General features: G+C 40.3%; 2 protein-coding genes across 2 annotated transcripts in view; both read right to left on the bottom strand.

Annotated features, from left to right (window-relative positions):
- The window catches only part of LOC137158113 (inactive cell surface hyaluronidase CEMIP2-like), a 70,768-nt gene extending 66,231 nt beyond the window's left edge, over positions 1 to 4,537 (bottom strand). Inside the window, exons 1-2 of the mRNA XM_067555716.1 lie at positions 3,698 to 4,537; positions 2,760 to 3,050 (exon numbers count right to left, since the gene is read on the bottom strand). Coding sequence (XP_067411817.1) covers positions 2,760 to 3,050; positions 3,698 to 4,079 — 673 coding nt within the window. The 5' untranslated portion in view covers positions 4,080 to 4,537. The remainder of the gene's footprint in view (positions 1 to 2,759; positions 3,051 to 3,697) is intronic.
- A 1,446-nt stretch (positions 4,538 to 5,983) lies between these two features.
- The window catches only part of ABHD17C (abhydrolase domain containing 17C, depalmitoylase), a 50,982-nt gene continuing 38,800 nt past the window's right edge, over positions 5,984 to 18,165 (bottom strand). The window contains exons 2-3 of the mRNA XM_067555712.1: positions 13,312 to 13,491; positions 5,984 to 7,489 (exon numbers count right to left, since the gene is read on the bottom strand). Of these exons, the coding sequence (XP_067411813.1) occupies positions 7,270 to 7,489; positions 13,312 to 13,491 (400 nt within the window). The 3' untranslated portion in view covers positions 5,984 to 7,269. The remainder of the gene's footprint in view (positions 7,490 to 13,311; positions 13,492 to 18,165) is intronic.

Genomic DNA, 18,165 nt, shown 5'->3' with positions numbered 1-18,165 from the left:
TTTTTTACACTTTAAAAAAGCATATCCAGGGCTAGAATTTCATAGGTTTGCTAAATAACCCTTCACTACTTCATGGCTGTGATATGACTGTTTTATTAGGTGGCAGTGGGAATGTATAACTATCTAAAGATTATTATGTCATAATAATAAATAACAATACTTTGCATTTCTATAGTATCTTTCATCTGAAGATCTCAAAGCACTTAAAAACTTTGCTAAATTAACACTACACTCCTGTGACAGAGATAACTGCTATGCCCATTTCACAGATAGGCAAACTGAAGCACAGGGAGGTAAAGTAGTTTGCCCAAGATTACATAATAAAGTCAGTCACAGAGCCAGGAACAGAACTCAGCTGCGGTGTAATTATCCAATTAACTGTGTGCAGAGTTCCCCCTTAAATCAAATGACTAGACAGTCAGTCCTCCAAGAGTTCTGAATCCTAGCTCCCTGTTCTGACCAGTAGGGCCTTGATCCAAAACTCACAGAAGTAAAGGGAAAGCCTCCCATTAACTTCAAAGGGCTTTGGATCAGAACCTATGGGACACTCTCTAAATAGGTTGCTTGCATTTCAAAGCCATGACGTCACAGCAGCAAAATGACTTAAAACATCAGCAAAATCAAATTGTCTAGTAGGTGTCTAAACTTTACTATTTAGAACCAAATCAAAACAAAAAGGATTCTTCCCTCCACCACTGTTATCTATGTTTTGTCTTGAAAGCTAAGACCTCAAATGAAAAAAGAAAAAATCTTGAGGAATTGACGAGGGAAATTATTTAATTCAGGGGAACTGCATGCAGTTACCTCAGAAGTCAGAGTTCCACCACGCTTCTTCCCCCTTCATGGGAAATCAAATTGTACATTTAAAAATAATCTAACTTCCTTCCATTCAGGTCAATGTAATGCTCAGCCTTAGAAACTAAATCCCTTTACTTTTCTACAGAACAGGTAAAGCACAGGCAGTAGTGCACAATACCTCCCTGTTATCCAGCAACCCTGGCCCACTGGACAGAAGCGTCAGCCTATCCTCTAGATATAAATGGATTCAGCCTAACATGGTTTAACACAATTTGACTGGTCAGCATGGATTGAAAGACAGGGCAAGATCCCCAGATATGGCCCAAGTTCACAGAGCACAAGTCAGTGGGGAGCGCATAGAGAAAGTGCAATGGTGATTCAGGTATGGGATCTGGTTGCACAGAACAGCTGCATTATGTTAAAGCAGCCTGAGGTATGCTCTAATTCTTACTGATGACAGGTTCAATGGACAGAGGGCCAACAATGCAGTCAAGGATCCATTTGGTGGAGGGGCATATCAGTTATTTCCCTACTTTCCCTGCTCTGTTTACAAAAGAGACAATGGAAGGCATAGGAGCCTCTATGTTGGTTCTTCATCATGCATCACTGTTCCACTTGAGTGATTCTCCCTTTGCTGGACAGTTTATGGCCAGACTGTGCGGACTGCACAATGTAAGTAGTCGCCCCACATGAGAGAATCTAGCCCTCTGTATCCCATTATCAGTTTTCTTGAGTCATGCAGAATATTCCCTTCCTGTAATATCACTTAACTAGATCTGGTCAACATTTTTTGTTGGCAACAATTTTTTGTAATGAAAAAAGACTTTTTCATAAAGTGGACATTTTTGAGGAAAATGTCCATTTTCAACTACATTTGTTGGGTTTTGTCCTTGAAAAACAAACACCTTGTAAATTTAAAATGTTTCTGGAGTTTTTCAATTAAAACCCCAAAAGTGTTGGTAGCAAATGTCAGCCCTTTTTTTCCCCACAGAAAATGCTAAACATTTCCTAACTATATGTACTAAAATTAAGCAATATTTTGTTTTAAACAAGGCAGATACATCTGCTAACCTTTTCAAATGAACCTAGCACTGAACTGTGTGTTCTCAGCACCTGAGTTAAAGATTAAGTATTAAAGACTGTGATTTTAACTTTATATTATCAGCAATCATCTGAAAGATAAACAAAAGATCCTATTAAGGGCCTGCTTGTAAAACAAAAAGGGAAGAAGCACCCACAGGGTTTCATTAAAGAGAGATCCAGGACTGGAAGTGCAGGGGCAGAGGTGCATTGAGGAGCAGTGCATTGAGAAGCATGTGTAATGGAAACTTGCACATGGCCTGTGTGTATATGCTTGAACTCAGCCAGTGCTCACTTTTGGGCAGGGGAGGGGGAGCAATGCAACTCAGATTCTCAAGAGAGAATCTGATAAAGGAGATAAATTTAAGTAAATACTTAGCAAGAGAAACATCAAATAAAAGTACTACATGTATTGGTCCTTTTCCCAGGGACTAAAGTAGTATGTATTAAGGAGGGGTATGGGATCAAATCACAAAATTCTGATCTAGGTGCAGATTTTGGACACCCCAGTGGTTCTGAACTAAGGAAAATGTGTATGTGGGGAAGTCCAGAAGAATGTCCAAATACATATGAAGATGAGCGTGTGTACTCAACATGCTGTGCCAAAATGGACAGAACGCTGGACTCGATTGTTTTAAATGCCCAAGAACTGCTGACTCATCACTCTTGCAGGCCTTGGCTTTCTGCTTGAAAGCCAGAGAGAGAGCAGCTTTGCTGTTAGCACTGCCTCTTGGAAAGCTTCGCACACCGCTGCATTTGTAAATGGAGCTGCAAACTGCTGGTCCTCGTATCATTCTACCCAACATCAGGTGTCAGCCGCAGCATCAAACGCTACATTAAACTGCGGAGTGCTTGAGGGAGACAGTCAACGTTTTACTAACTGTTTAAACGTGTCTCTTGAGAACCTGGGCAACCGGACAGGAGCAGCAGCAGGTTGGCAAGTACCAGGGCGCGGGGGCTGGGTGCAGAGAGACGCACACGGCTGGCTTTCTTCTTCGGGCGAGGCTCGGATTGCTGCAGCAGCCCCTCTGATCTGCCTTCTTGCTGCAGGGAAGGTGACCTGGAAGCCCCGACAGAAGGCGAGCTGGCAGCTCTGCGAAGGGGAGGTGCTGCTGCATGGAGGGACTCGGAGGCGGGGGGCAGAGAGGCGGGGGCATCATGGGAGTTTGAACCTGCAACAAAGACAGGTGGGGCTCGCCCGCCTCCAGCGATCGCCGTTCGTTTGCTCGCGCTGGCCCGTGCCTCGAATCGTCCTCACCGCGTCCGGGCAACGTCCCTCCCTTGCCTTGCAGCACGGGAGCTGGTGACGAAGCCCCGCTTCCACCTGCCTGGCCTCCGCCCAGCACAGGCCCGCCGTGCCCTATTTGCCGGCGAGCACCAAACGGGGAAGCCGGGAGCTCCGAAGACCGCCTTGCCCTGCCAACGCAGCAGCCCCGCCCCGCTCGCTCGCTCGCTCGGCAAAGCTACCCGCTCTCCGGGACTCCCCCCCGGGTCAGCCGCGGGAACCAGCGCCGGAGCAATGCCCGGGCTCCTGCACGCCCCCTGCAGGGAGAGGAAGCGGATTCGGATCCGGATCGCTGAGCGCGGCGCTGGCCGGGGCACGCACGCGGCCTCCTGCCGTCTGATTTGCACCTCTCCGGGCCACGTCTCGGCCCTGGCAGCGCTCAGTCCCCCTCCCACCCGACGTGCGGGGAGCGCCAGGGCCCTTTCCCGGCGGCTGCGCGCCCTGCTGGGGGCGTCTAGGGCAGGGTTGGGAGCGCAGGGAGCCCGGGGTCTGCCGCCTGCTCCTCCGCTCCGCAGCGGCGTCGCCGCTTCTTACCTGGCTCCGGCGGCGGCATCGTGCGCGGAGGCCCCGCCGCTCTGCCCGCAGCCCGGCTCCCAGGGAAGCCCAGCCACCCCCAGCCGCCTTCCCAGCGAACGGGAGACGCTGCTTGCGGCCGGCGGCTCGGCCCCGCTTCGCGAGCCGTCTCCTGCTCCAGAGCCGCCACCAGGGCCCTGCACCGTGGGGCAGCGCACGGGGAGAGCAGCCACTGCAAGCCCCTCGCGCCCTGCCGACAGCCGCCCACCCAGCCGGGGCCCCTGCTGTGCCCCAGTCCCGCCTGCTCTAGGAGCCGGGCCTGATGCAACTGCTGCGGCGTGGCAGAGCGCAGAGGGGATGCACCAGGCACTTCTGGCCGGCCCTGGAGCTCCTGTGTTCCCATCCCCCCAAAAGTCCTTGGAAGCAACAGCAATTCTGAGTTGGTAGGCAGGAGCTCGGGACGGGACCTCCCCCAGCACCGACGGGAGGTAGATCTAGAGCAAAGGTGCCTCGACCTGTCATTTTCTAAGCTACTGCTCTTTGGAAGAGAAGCAGCAAGAAGCAGAGGGAAGATGCTCCTAAATCTGCCCTTCAACTGAAATCCAAAATGGAGTCATGTGCTCAGGGAGTGAGACTGGCAGGTCTGCCACACCACAGCTAGCTAGTAAAGAGACATCTCCACACCCCCACACTATAAGGAGTAGAAGATGAGTTGATTCAATTGTTTTCTTAATTGCACAGGTAAACATTTCAATAGGTTTGTACAGAGTAACAATAGCCCAAGGTTGCTGTTCCAATTTAGTCTAGAAAGTTTTGAGCCAGTTACTCCTCTCTCCTGCTAGATAATTATGTTCCTAGCGAAATCTAGGAGACATTTTTACACTCACAGAAAACATTTGGAAATCAAGTGATAATCTCCAGCGGTTAGTGGGTGCATTTTATGTTGCAGATTCAGAGCACTTCTATGAAAAACAGAGTTTTAGAGGGCTAATGAGTAAGCACCTTGTGTAGGATTGCTCAAAGTTACAGGAGGTGTTTGAAATTCAATACTAAGCCAGGAAAAATTCTGAAAAGGTAGGGCTGAATAGGTAGACATTTCAAGGAGGAGCAAAGAGATAGCAGTCCCAACCCTATACACAGCTGCTGTGATCTCATCTGTAGTAGTGTATTCAGCTCTGGGCACCTCATTACCAGAAGGATATCAACAAATATGAGCCAATTCAAAGAGCATCAAGTGGCTGAGAGAGCTAGAGGAAGTGATTTATAAAGGAAAGACTAAACAAACCAAATGGAGATGATTGTCTAAGCAATATTTAAAAGTGACTGCATTGCACAGGGGAGGGGAAGAGACATTCTGGCCTAAATTTTCAGAAGTGGTAAATACTTCCTGAAAAATTAGGCCTCCAAGTTATCTCAAGTTGGACACCCAGAACTGGAAAAACTAAAAGTCCCTAATCACTTTTGAAAGCATAGGCCTATAATCTACAAATAGAGAGTATGCACAGCAGGGACCCCACTCTCTCACCCAGGGTCTGAACCACTACTACTGATGTTAATAATGGGAGTTACTCACAGCATCATAGGAAAAACTGTCCTCAGAAATGGAAAGAAATACGGGTTGTATAAAAGGGATATGATAAAGAAATGACATGAATACACAGCATATAGTTACAAAACTCAGTCATCTGAAACAATGGGTAATTTAAGATGAAGATTAGGCAAAAAAATCACTGGACAGCATATGGAACAGTCACCAAAGGAACTGCTGGAAGCTCCATTGCTTGGGCCATTTAAAAATCAGACTGGACAAGGTCTACTGCAAGAACCAGCCTGCACTGACAAGAAGAGGGACTGGATAACCTAACCAATCCTTTACTATTTTTAAATTTCTAGGATTCAGGGACTGAAATGAACTTTCACTTTTACTTTAATTCCTGGGCCTCTACAGCTCTAAATCAATCTCAGAGATAGCATACACACTTGATGTGCTCACATTAGTTAATTGCATTCTTGTCACAAGATCTCATGATCATATCCAAACATTGCTCCCAGCCGTGATTTTCAATATTTGAGTAAATCAAGAACCTTTACCCATTATCACCAGATTACAGTCTATTTACATAAAAAGTTGAGCTGAATGACAGGTTTGCTCTTTAGAATGATATTCTGCCTTTTTGTAAATATTTAACATTAAAATGTAAGGTTCGCTATCAGATTTATTTTCTCCCCCTTCCAAAATAAAATTTTTCCATACCTCGTTTGCTCCTTTTGTATGAAAGGGATAGTACAAATGAGATTCACAGTTCATTATGCTCTAATCCATGCATCCTTTATTCCATTACAACCACTGTGTTGCATTCTAGCAACAGTACACAAACTGCAATCATCCGCAATCAATTTTTACAACAATCTGAAGCTTACAGTACATTTAAGGCCTTTAAATTTGGAAAAAATTAGACCTATAGTAGTAGTGTAACAATTCTAAGTGTCTTGCATTTCTGATGCGTATTCTGTGCGATTCCAGTGTCAACGAATCAAATTACTTCTAAACTAAAAAGATTAGTTCAATGAAAATTTAGTTACATAAATTCATCAGAACGTAAAATGTATAATTTTTTGTCCTGGAAATCTTATAAAATTTTTAATAGCAAAATAATATAGGGATAAAAACATATTTTAACAAAATGTATTCAATCATATACAAACCAGAATTTTGCAGTTTATTGTAATTAGACAAATTAAAGCTACCAATTAAGAATCTATGCACCATGTAAATTCAAATATATACAGTACTTTTAAAAAGTCTACAGGAATGCTTTACAGAAGGAAATGTTATGGCTCTTATTCAGACCATCTGAATATTAAAATGAATTTTCTATTAATGAATTTACACATTTATTTTTATTAAACAAAAACAATGTAATCAATTTTTCCTTAAGAATATTCCAGTTATATTTATACAGAAAATGGCTGAGAGGTTGTTATGGAATTTAGCCCTAGGAAGTTTTTTTTCTCCCCCAGGAAACAGAAGGACATCCCCTAAATAATTTACGTGGGAAGATCAGTAAGTTAAACAAAAGATCACTAAGAGAAAAACCTCATCACAATAACTTGCCAGTTACAATACCACAGCTAGAAATTTACAAAGAAAGTACTCCCTTAGACTGAACCCATGAATTGATTGTTAAGAACAAGCTGTAGTTCATAACATTTGTTCTAAATACTGAGAGAACACTGAAAAAAAAAGTCTTGTAGGATAGAATTATAAATGATCAGAAGATAGAGAAAACGGACTTTAGAATATTAATACAGCACTAGATAAAAAGTGTCCCCATATTCAGCTAGTATTCCCCCATCCTCCAGGAGAAAGAAGTTAAAATCATTGGAGTTACAGTAGTTAACCATATTGTGTGCATTAGTAGAATAATTTCCAGATATAAAAGACAAGTTTCATCAGATGTTTGATTAGAACACCCTACAGATAGGGTGTTTCTTCATAGTATAAAGCTATTACAGCTATCCAGTTAAAGCATGTGCAAAACCAGGTAAGTTCTTCCATTCACAGTAACTGAGGTAAAATCAAGTAGGCTTCTTCAGGAGTTGGGGAGTTCATGAGATATGAACTGTTTTAGTCTTTCTAGATATTGTGCATAAAGCTCTATGTCATTATGCCCAGCTCCTTCCACCCAGAGGGGCTCCACCGCTCGTGGACATCGCTCATACATTGCCAGGCCATGGGAGAAATCTATTACCTCATCTTCAGTACCATGAATTACCAACACAGGAGAGGTTACTTTAGATATCTTGTCAATGCTGGAGGGTTGGAAAACAAAGAGAAGTTAGTTACTCAGGCTTTATAGTTTTTACTTTTGTAATACCAAAGAAAACAAATTTGAATTAAATACTAAAAAAAAAACCAGTTAAAGAATATTGTATTTTTTTTTTTTGGATGACAAACTTGATGCTCCACTGACTTATCCACAAAACAGGTGAAGCACAGATAAAAGGACATCTTGCACGGACAGTTATCACCATAATGCTACCACTCTCTTTAATGGCAAAAAGTTTGTTCACTCTCCTGCCTGGTCAAATCTTTGGCTTATTAGTGCTTAGAGAATCATAGAATATTAGAGTTGGAAGGGACTCAGAGGTCATCTAGTCCAATCCCCTGCTCAAAGCAGGACTAACCTCAGCTATATCATCCCAGCCAGGGCTTTGTCAAGCCTCATCTTAAAAACCTCTAAAGATGGCGATTCCACCACCTCCCTAGGTAACCCATTCCAGTGCTTCACAACACTCCTAGTGAAAATCTTTTTCCTAATGTCCAACCTAGACCTCCCCAACTGCAACTTGAGACCATTGCTCCTTGTTCTGTCATCTGCCACCACCGAGAACAGCCTAGCCCCAACTTCCCTGGAACCCCCTTTCAGGTAGTTAAAGGCTGCTATCAAATCCCCCCTCATTCTTCTCTTTTGCAGATTAAACAAGCCCAATTTCCTTAGCTTCTCCTCATAAGTCCTGTACTCCAGCCCCCTAATCATTTTGGTTGCCCACTCTCTCCAACTTGTCTACATCCTTTTTGTACTGGGGGGCCCAAAACTGGACACAATACTCTAAATGCGGCCTCACCAATGCCGAATAGAGGGGAATAATCACTTCCCGCGACCTGCTGGCAATGCTCCTCCTAATGCAGCCCAATATGCTATTAGCCTTCTTGACAACCAGGGCACACTGCTGACTCATATCCAGCTTTTTATCCACTGTTACCCCCAGGTCCTTTTCTGCAGAACTGCTGCCTAGCTCGTTGGTCCCCAGTCTATAGCTGTGCATGGGATTCTTCCTTCCTATCATACCAGCTAGGATGTGGATATCTGTGTATTCAGTACAAACCTGCGACCACCAATGCATTCCCACAGAGACTAGAGATGAAACTTCAGTCAACATATCTGAATTTGAACTAGTGACCAATGTAGCCTACTACTAAGCTAGAGACATTCAGATCTCTAATTCATTATGGCTCTTTGATTGAAAAATCTTTTAGAAAGCATCCTTATCTATGTTATTGAACCCAGAGTTTAATACAGGTTATTTTAAAAGAAATTCATTTTCACTATTTACATTGGCTGTTTCCATTTTCCATTTCAGCTAGCACCATGAAAAAAATAATAGGGTTATGCTACAATTATACTACATTTTTAGTCAGTCATTTTCACTTCCCAAATGCACTAGCAGAACACTGCAATGTTGGGATTGAAAACATTAAAGGGAAATATTTCACTGCAAACCAACAGCAATAAAAAAAAAAACCCAGGATTTGTTTCATGGAAACATTTATGTGCGTCTTGGGTTTTAAAAAGGCTTATTTTTCACAACTTAAATTTGGGGAAAATTTGACCTTAAAAGTAAACATTTAACTTAGATTCAAGCTTCCTTTAGCAGTATAGTATTTCTATTGGACCTCTTCTTGCTTTTGGGAGAGCAGGGTGGGAGGAAAGGAGAATGATTAAGCCACTACACTATCTATACTTCTCACGACTATTATCTAAGCTCCAATATATCATATGTACAAAATAGTTTTACATACAGATGAGTTCCAAAGGGGTAGCTGTGTTAGTCTGTTTTCAGCAAAACAACAAGAGTTCTGCGGCACCTTAAAGTCTAATACATTTATTTGGGCATAAACTTTCATGGGCAGAAACCCACTGCATCTGCATCTGACGAAGTGGGTTTCTGCCCACAAAAGCATATGCCCAAATAAATTTGTTAGTCTTTAAGGTGCCGCAGAACTCTCGTTGTTTTACATACAGAGTTATTTCTTGCTTCCCCGTCAAGTACTAGAATGAATGACTGACTATGTTTCACTTTTCATAATAGGTAAATACATCTCAATCAAAATATTTAATGGGCATGTACACCAAGGAACTATTTAGTGTAGTAAAATGGGATAGGACTAGAAATAATCAGATGAAATTAGGAGAAGGAAAAATTAGCTTGGTTGTTAGCAAGTTTTCTTAACAGTGATATATATTACACTGTGGAACAGTTCCCCAAGTGGTGAAAACTCCCATCACTTTGGACATTTGAAATAAGACAAGACATGAACAATTTTGAACTGACAGAGTGACTAGACTATACAACTTTTTCCCCACCTCTAATTTCTATGGATTTGTTAAATAAAGTTGAACAATAATTAAAGGGAGTCAGGATTTTGCTACTCCAGTAGGAAGTGAAACATCTAGATGAGAAAGTGACTGGACAGAAGTGAAGCTGATCTATCTAGTCATTCAAAATGAGTAAAAACCAAAAATATAGCCAAGTCAACGTGACAAAAATAAATAGAACATTTTGAAAATACAGATAATTCAGTTAAAAATGTAAATGTGAACTGGAACAGAGAATTTCACATGTGTAAAGCTCAGCACTTGTTGTAGTGTGGGATTCTAGGTTAAAAGCTATTGCTAAACAAACATTTTGGTTTCTCTTTACATCCTAGTATCTCTTCAAAACAGACTGTACAAGCTTAAGCAGTAGAAAGTAAAGTCTTTTGATTTTGAAATTAGATTCTAGGCAGCAAATCATTAAATATGGACTAGTCAGGTTTAGCTTTTTCCATGTGGAATACAGATAAGGATTTTAAGTACATTAAAGAGAGACTGTCCATATAAGACATGTACAATTTTAGTTTTTAATTTGCACCCCCAAATGACTACCATAATTAAATGGCAATGTGAAATAAGCAAAATATGGAATAATGTAGTTTAAAGTCTTAAAAGCCAATGGATTGCCTGCCACTGAGTAAAGATTTTATACTGCAAACGGGCATGTCAGCTATGTGCAGTTATGTCCACAAAAGGCTTTTTATGTATCACTCTTATTAGCTAACTACTAAATTTATATACATACATACATACATACATACATATATATATATATATATATATATTTTTTTTTTAAAAGCTGAGAAATCCCCATCATTGCAACCGTCAGATAACTTGCTTAACAGTCTGTGAATACAGTTGAATTGTCATTAAAATAATATATGTATTTTGGAAAAAATTGGAAAGCATCCCATTGCCAACTCAGCTACTTGTAAAGCAGTATTTAAACTGCACATTGGCCTTACTTAGTATGCACAGCCACACCACTCTGCAGCTAGAAAAATCTACAGCGACTACATTCTCATAGGGTCCCAACATAGAACACACAACAGCAATTTTCCAAAGGTGTATATAAACAGTTTTCTACAGTGAACACAGACAACTGAGCTATACACATTAATGAAAATGCACAAATGTTTATTTTCCCTGTTTTAAGTATAAGTGAAGTCAGTCTGAGAGCAATGAACTGCTCAGTAGTTAATAAAAAGTACCATACAACATCTCTGCTATCAAGCTTTAAACACCTCCCCCTTTATTTATTTATAGACTGTTTGACTTGGCTCATTTAATCTAATCACTGCTTTCCAATCTTGTGAATAAAGCAATTAAAAATGTTTAATATTTCTACAGGAGAAAAGGCTATTTTAATAAAAAATTAGATATTTAAAAAAAAAACTCTGAGAAGAACAATGCACAAGTTTGAGAGCAAGATCTTTTAAACTCCTAATACCCCTCAGTGAATTCACATTTTAACTTACTGAAAAGTGTACTAAGGATGATGACTTCACAAAAGAAACTAGTTCTCTAAGCTTGAAGATCAGATGTTTTAAGAAGCAGCTGTCCAACTACCTAGTCTCTCTTCCTAAACTTCTTTTTAAATGTTAGCTGTTATGATCAAGTTAAGACAAAATGTGACAAATGGAATGAATTCAACTGCTATATCCTGGCTACAAAGGGTCCGCCTACATGGTATAGGTCTTCTACGCTCACATTAGGAGCCTTGCTCTGTAGAAAGTTGCATGGAATACTTAATAGCAGACATTCAAGTAACTAGAGAAAGAGCATAGCCTCCAAGGAATCAGGGGTGGCTTCTGTTAGCTGCTAAGTATACTTTCTGCAGCATAGCAATGTGCATCTTCTTGTAGTAAAAGGTTAAACCAGTGGTTCTCAATCTATTTACCATTGTGGGCCGCATCTGTAGCTCTCTGTGTTCCGTGGGCCACATCTACACAATATATATTACCTATAGAACCCTGATGTCACATGGGCCGCAGCTGTGTGTTGATTTGGCCACAGGTGAGAACCAGCGTTAAACAATACTGCTTCTGCCAAATGGTCTTGTACAGCTCATACTTAGACAAGGGTTAGAACTTTTTGTAGTCAAGAGGTACCTCCCACAGTAGTCAAACAAAATCTGGTTCTGATTACTCAAAGCAAATTTGACTGCTCAGTTAACAAATCACTGCAATAAGCAGCAGGTGGTTTAAGATATCTTCTTACACTTATATTTTTACTACTCTCTTACAGATGTATCAAAATGTTGTAATATGCACTGGTTTATTAAAGCAATTTTCAGAAGCAAATTAGATAAAATGTGTTCATTAGTACGAAGTTTTAATTATTAAAGTAGTAGGAGTTAAAATAAATTACATCTGGCTTTTGTCACAGCAGCCCCACAAAATTGATTCTTCGAGCTTCCATTGGGTGAAAGTGGGGCCTCCACCTCTCTCCCTCACTCAGAAAAAAAGAGCAATTGTGCTCTGGAAGATGCAATTTCTGCTTTGAACGTGGAATCCTTGTATTTAAACATTTATAAGTGTGACAAAAACTACAACAATAAAGGGTGCTCTCCGGTCACTGATTTTCACTGTTAGGATGTAAATTTCAGGTTTTTAAAAAACTCAGTGTTTGATACAGTTTAGGATTCCTGGAACTGCTGTTGGCATCCAAATGTTTTGGTCTCTCTTTATATCTTAGTACCTCATTAAAACAGAATGTAAAAGCCTAAACAATAGAGAAGCGTTTTAGTTATCTTGAAACTAACCTTGTTTAGCTTTCAATGCAGCATTTTAAAGATTTGAACCTCATTTTAAAGACAACTGAAGTGCTGCCCTACCTCTTTCAGTTTATGTTAGATGCCCCCACTATGGGAGTAACTGAGCACCTCAATCTTTAATGTCTTTATCCTCACACCACCTTTGTGAGACAAGGAAGTATTTTACAGATCGGTACCTGAGGCAAAAAGACTCACAGGAAGCCTGTGGCACAACAGGTCTCCAGTGTCATAAGCTAGCACCCTAACCACTGTGTCATCCTTCATCTCTTCCTTTATGCAGTAGCAGACATTATCCAGTACTTTTAGTCTACTGTCTTCATAAAGCACTATCCATAATCAACAAGCCTAAAATTCTTTCCACATATATTTTTTACTTATAGCCAAAAGTGCTTGACAGCGCACCTGTAGCTAACAGTTACCAGTCCAAATTTAACATATAATGGATTACTGGATTGTGTACTAACATTAAAAATGGACATGATAAATTGCTGTAAAGATTGTAAGGTTTTCTTTATTTGCTTATTTAGCAAACTAGCATGCCAGTTTGAGACTGCAAGTTATTCAATGGAAAATGAATATATTTATTATCTGTTTTGATTTATAAGATGTGCCTGTCCAAAACTCAAGATGTATGTCACAGTACAAATAAAAGAACACGCTATACAAAAGTTTAAGGTCCCTCTAGCAATATTTGCACATACCTTGGGAAAGCATCAAAGCAATATGTTTTCCTGGTATCAGGAAAAGCTACCCGTAATCCAGACATCAAAGGAGAATGAAGGATTACAGCTGCACACTCGTACCGAGATGCCAGGTCCACTGTCGGGACAGTTCCAATACTCTGACCATAGAGAATTATGTTCTCGGGACTCACACCATACCTGCAAAGAGAATTGGAAAATATATCACTTTAAATTGTTGGGCTTTTTAAAAACAAAAAATGAGACCAAATAAAGAACAGTGACAGGGACAAAACACGTTCTACCCACTGCAGCTCTCCAAAATCCACTCCCATTGTATAAGAATGTATCAAGTCTGTATTTAAAAGCAGAGTAAGTCATTATCAAAGGGTTATGTAGTAATTAGAACACTTTCAGGATTATCCACATGCTGGTTAGTCTCAAGCATACTTGTGAATGTCTGGAAATCTAAATTATCTTCCACCACAGTGCAGTAAACTGTTTGATGCTGAAAAAAGCAGTGTCTTATAGGAATTGCTATCTTAATGCTGACACTCAGCCGCCTGTTAAGAAAAAGCTCTTTGTTATAAAAACAGTCCGACTCAACTCATGAGAAGATATAATCAAGATAAAATTGACTGGGAATTAGGTACAATTACCTTATTTACATATTTAGCTAATGTAAGATGGATGACTCTTGATTATTCCTATCCATTCCGCTAGCATCATAGCCTGTGTGCCATATGTCTTTGAGACCCTACTTTACTTAAAGCTCAAGTTACAGACTGATGTATAGTAATCTGCTGGTACAAAGCATCACTAATATCACAATCTTAGATACTCTAATGTTTTAAATCAATTTTTAGAGATTTCTCAAATTATTTTCTAGGATAATCTAAAGTTTTCAGGATAAACAATATTTGGTCACCACAATATTTCACACACAAATCATAGCTGCTATTCTGAGAGTCACAGGATTTTACCCAAAAATCCTCAATGTCCAGCCCACCTTACTACAAGTGGCACAAAGAAATAATTCACTGCAGAGGAGTGCACATTTCTGGTAGGAAATATTCTTTATATGTTTGTAAGAGTGCATTTTTCCAATTTAGAGTGTAAGGCACAAGATTGTCACTAATAATGCCATTGCCTTGACACTGGACATTAGAATCTACAGCTGGGATTCAACCAGGTTGTACAGGAATCAGGTTTTCAGCTCCTTTACTGATATTGACAGCAGCCTGGTGCACATGTGACTGGCTGCTTTACCTCACAACCCGAAATCCACCAGCAAGCAATCAGCTGCTCCTATGGCTGCAGCAAAAGGAGGAGGGAAGAAAAGATACTGAGAAGGGGGAACACAATACTAGTCATCTTAGGACAGGTTACAGTCTAGTAAATAGTTAATTTTATAATGAAGCAAGATTTATTTGAATTGTAGTCCCTTTGGGATGGACTGTGTCTTCCCAGATGTTTGTACAATGCTTAACACAGTGTAACGTTACTGTAATATGAGTAAGCGCCTATAATAAAAATTTGTCCCTGGAGTAAACTCTATCCTCTTAGTGGTCTGTCACAGCCAGTGTCAGATGTCTTGCAAAGTGTAAAGCTCATTTAGGCAAATTTTCCCTAGCAGCAGAGAGGTCCCAGGATTTTGAGGAGTGAAATCCTACCCCTGCTGATTTCAGTGGGGGCAGAATTTCTCTCCAGGAGTCATTTGAAAAGAATCTGTACTCACTTCATGGCACAGTGCAGCAGAGATTTTTGGGAGCAGTACACCCAACCATGTTGATCCACTGGCCATTACACTCTGTTACTCAGAGAGAGTTGGGTGCAATAGGAGGAAAGACCACCACAACCGAAAGTTACAGCAGCAGTCACGTGGTGTGGGAAAGAGTGTGTGTTGAGAATTCCACAGATTATTAATATTGCAGTAGTGCTTACAGGCACCAGTCAGGGATCCACAGTGCTGTACAATGTACAGTGAAGAGACGTCCCTCTTCAAAAGAGTTTACAATCTAAGCATACGTGAAGACAATAGCAGGTAGATGAAGGGGAAGCACAATGCAACAGTGATCAGCTTGCTAGTGTGCGAACCCTTCCTCTGCGCAAAGACGGTTAGAGATTTTCCCCATTTTTGGTTTTATTTTGTTTCTGTAAATGGCTTATGTAATGTGTCATCAGCAAAGCACCTAGCTACCACAGTGATAGGCCCTCTAGAAACAAAAAAGTTAAGGCATGATCTACATTTCACAGGAAGCAAATCAGTTAAAGTAGGATGCTGTCCGAAGTACTATAAACACTGAGGATTTCTACATTGCAATCAGCCCTGTTTCACTATGTATCAAAGCCATTAAAAGTTTAGTTTTGATTGTATCATAGCTGTGAAGTGGTATTTTTGTTATATTTGTCTCAAAAGAATTAAGACACTAATATTGTCCTTTAAAGTATACAATGCAACATGATGAAACGCACTGAGTCAAGTGACAAGGGTGTAACTGGTACTAGAATTAACAGAGATACAAAGCAGGAAGGGCAACTAAAGATTGTTTTAGTTTCGTGTCAGTCATTTCTACATCACTTCTAGCTAATCAGCATCAAGAAATGAGATAATGGAAGTTTCTATAACTGGTTTAAGTTATCTTTTCACACCCTTTGCCCCTTTCGATCAGAGGAGTGCCACATCTTTCAGACAAATTCATCTCAAAACATCTGTACAAAATACTCGTGTATATATTTAACACATGCACTGCAGGGGCAAAGGACATTTGATGATTCAAGAGCAAGGTCCAGGAACAACAGGTGAAACAGAATCTAAACATCTGCAGTTTTAAGTTTTGCTTTGTGATGTCTCAGTTCCTTAAAATATTTAAAATTTTAAAAGGGAGCAGTCAGGTGGAAAGTGAAACACAGGAGAGAACGTGCCTGGGTGGAAAGAGCAGAGGGAGTAAAACCTGAAGTCAAGAAGAGAAGAAAGGAAGAGCGAGGAAAACAACCTGGCAAGAAAGAGGTGTGGGGGAAAAGGGAGGGAGAAGCAAAAATAAGAACACACAAAAAAATCATTCTGAAAAGAGATTCTTTTCCTCAGGATTCTGTCACCACTCATTTTCTTTTTCAAAGGAAGAAAGTTAATCCACCACCTAAAGAGTGGCTCCTAAAAATATCCTCCATGAAATAAATGAGCTTCAGCCTCTATGGAAACAAATGTATATGACTGAATGGAAGACCCAAGTTAAATTTATGGGTATGCAACTGTGTTGCTCCTATAAAGCTCAGCTTATCTGCCTGTAAGTCTCAAAACCATTAAGGTGGGAGAACGCAGCACAGGGGAACAGCGCAATTTGGGGAAAGGAGCAAATCTTGAAGCATTTACAAAAAAGTTATATAGGCATAAGAAAGACTACAGTGTAGCCTCACATACAAAACAAAGAACAGTCTTTTACTTTAAAAATGGTTGACAGCTGCAAAATCCTGCACATTTCAGCTAAATAGACAAAACCTGCCATATTTAGAGGTGATCGATTTCTAGAACATTTTTATCAGAGCACATCTCTTACCTGTGAAATATCTCATAACCTACTTCCTTTATTAAAGTATTTATTTGCTACCCTTATATATAAAACTCAAACCTCTGGCATGGATACTCTCAAAGCACCTACTTTTCAGAGTAACTGCTATGTCTCATGTTACAAAATTAGAAAAAAATTATCCTGTATATTAGTTTTTAAACTTTTGAGTTTTTGTAGAAGCATCCAGGATCTTTAGACAGTATAAAGAACTAGGGTCAATAAATTGCAGGGAATCTCTTAGCTGCTGTAATATGTCATTCATCCTTAAAACTCAGATGATTTAGATCAGCTCTAAATTTCACCATCTGGAATTATTTAGTTAATGTTTCCATTTCTTATAAAAAATTTAATTGGTGGATAGAGGTATCATTTATAGAACTGCCTGACCAGGCTATAGAAAAATCCAGAGGAACAATCAGTTATGTAAGGAAGCGATAGCCCAATTCTGAAACACAAGTTATAGGTCTTACTCACATGATTCGTCTCACTGATTTTTTTTTTTTTTTTTAAATCAGAGAACTTCAGTAAGAGGACTCATACCAGTAAGTAAATACTGCACCATGTAGTGTGTTTGGGGTTAGGGAGGAATTTTCCCTGAGATCAGAGTAGCAGGGGGTGGGGGAAGAGGTTTCATCTTCCTTTGCCGCATAGGACAAGGGTCACTTCCTGATTTGAACTAGAGAAAATGGTGAATTCTCAGTAACTTGAAGTTTTCACATCAAGATCTGAGAACATGAGTAACACAGCCCGAGGCTATGGACCTACTATAGAAGTGGGTGGGTGAGGTTCTGTGGCCTGCAGGAGGTCAGACTAGATGATCATGATGGTCCCTTCTGGCCTTAAAGTCTGAGAGTATTAGCAGGATTGGGCACAAAGATTGAATTTCAGGTCATGCCTCAACAGATACCTCTCTTGCATTTAGACCAGAATACAACTAGTTTAAGTCCCAGAGCAGATGCCAACAATGATGCTGCAGGGAATCTCTGGCTTGGAAAAGTGAGATGCCACACCATAAGATACCAATCTTCAAATGAGAAAATTAAAATATTTTGAGCACTACAGAAAACTGCAGTATATAAGCAATATCCTTTTTTGCCAGTCACTGATGGAAGAGTCCTTGATTCCACTCAAATATATCTTTAAAAAGCCTTAACGTGCACCATAAACCATGGAAATTCATTCTCATTATGCTATTCTACTTTTTTCTTTGTAATGGAAAGCATATGCTACCATAGAACCTAGGGCTGCACTGAATCATCCATTTTATCTTTCCACAGCAGTAAATATCCTGGTTTATGAAGTTATA

Source organism: Emydura macquarii, unplaced genomic scaffold (assembly GCF_026122565.2).
Source record: "Emydura macquarii macquarii isolate MOO-44397 ecotype Brisbane River unplaced genomic scaffold, CSIRO-AGI_Emac_v2 contig_1644, whole genome shotgun sequence".
In the NCBI taxonomy this organism is placed as follows: Eukaryota; Metazoa; Chordata; order Testudines; family Chelidae; genus Emydura; species Emydura macquarii.
This window is presented reverse-complemented; position numbering and strand designations above follow the sequence as displayed.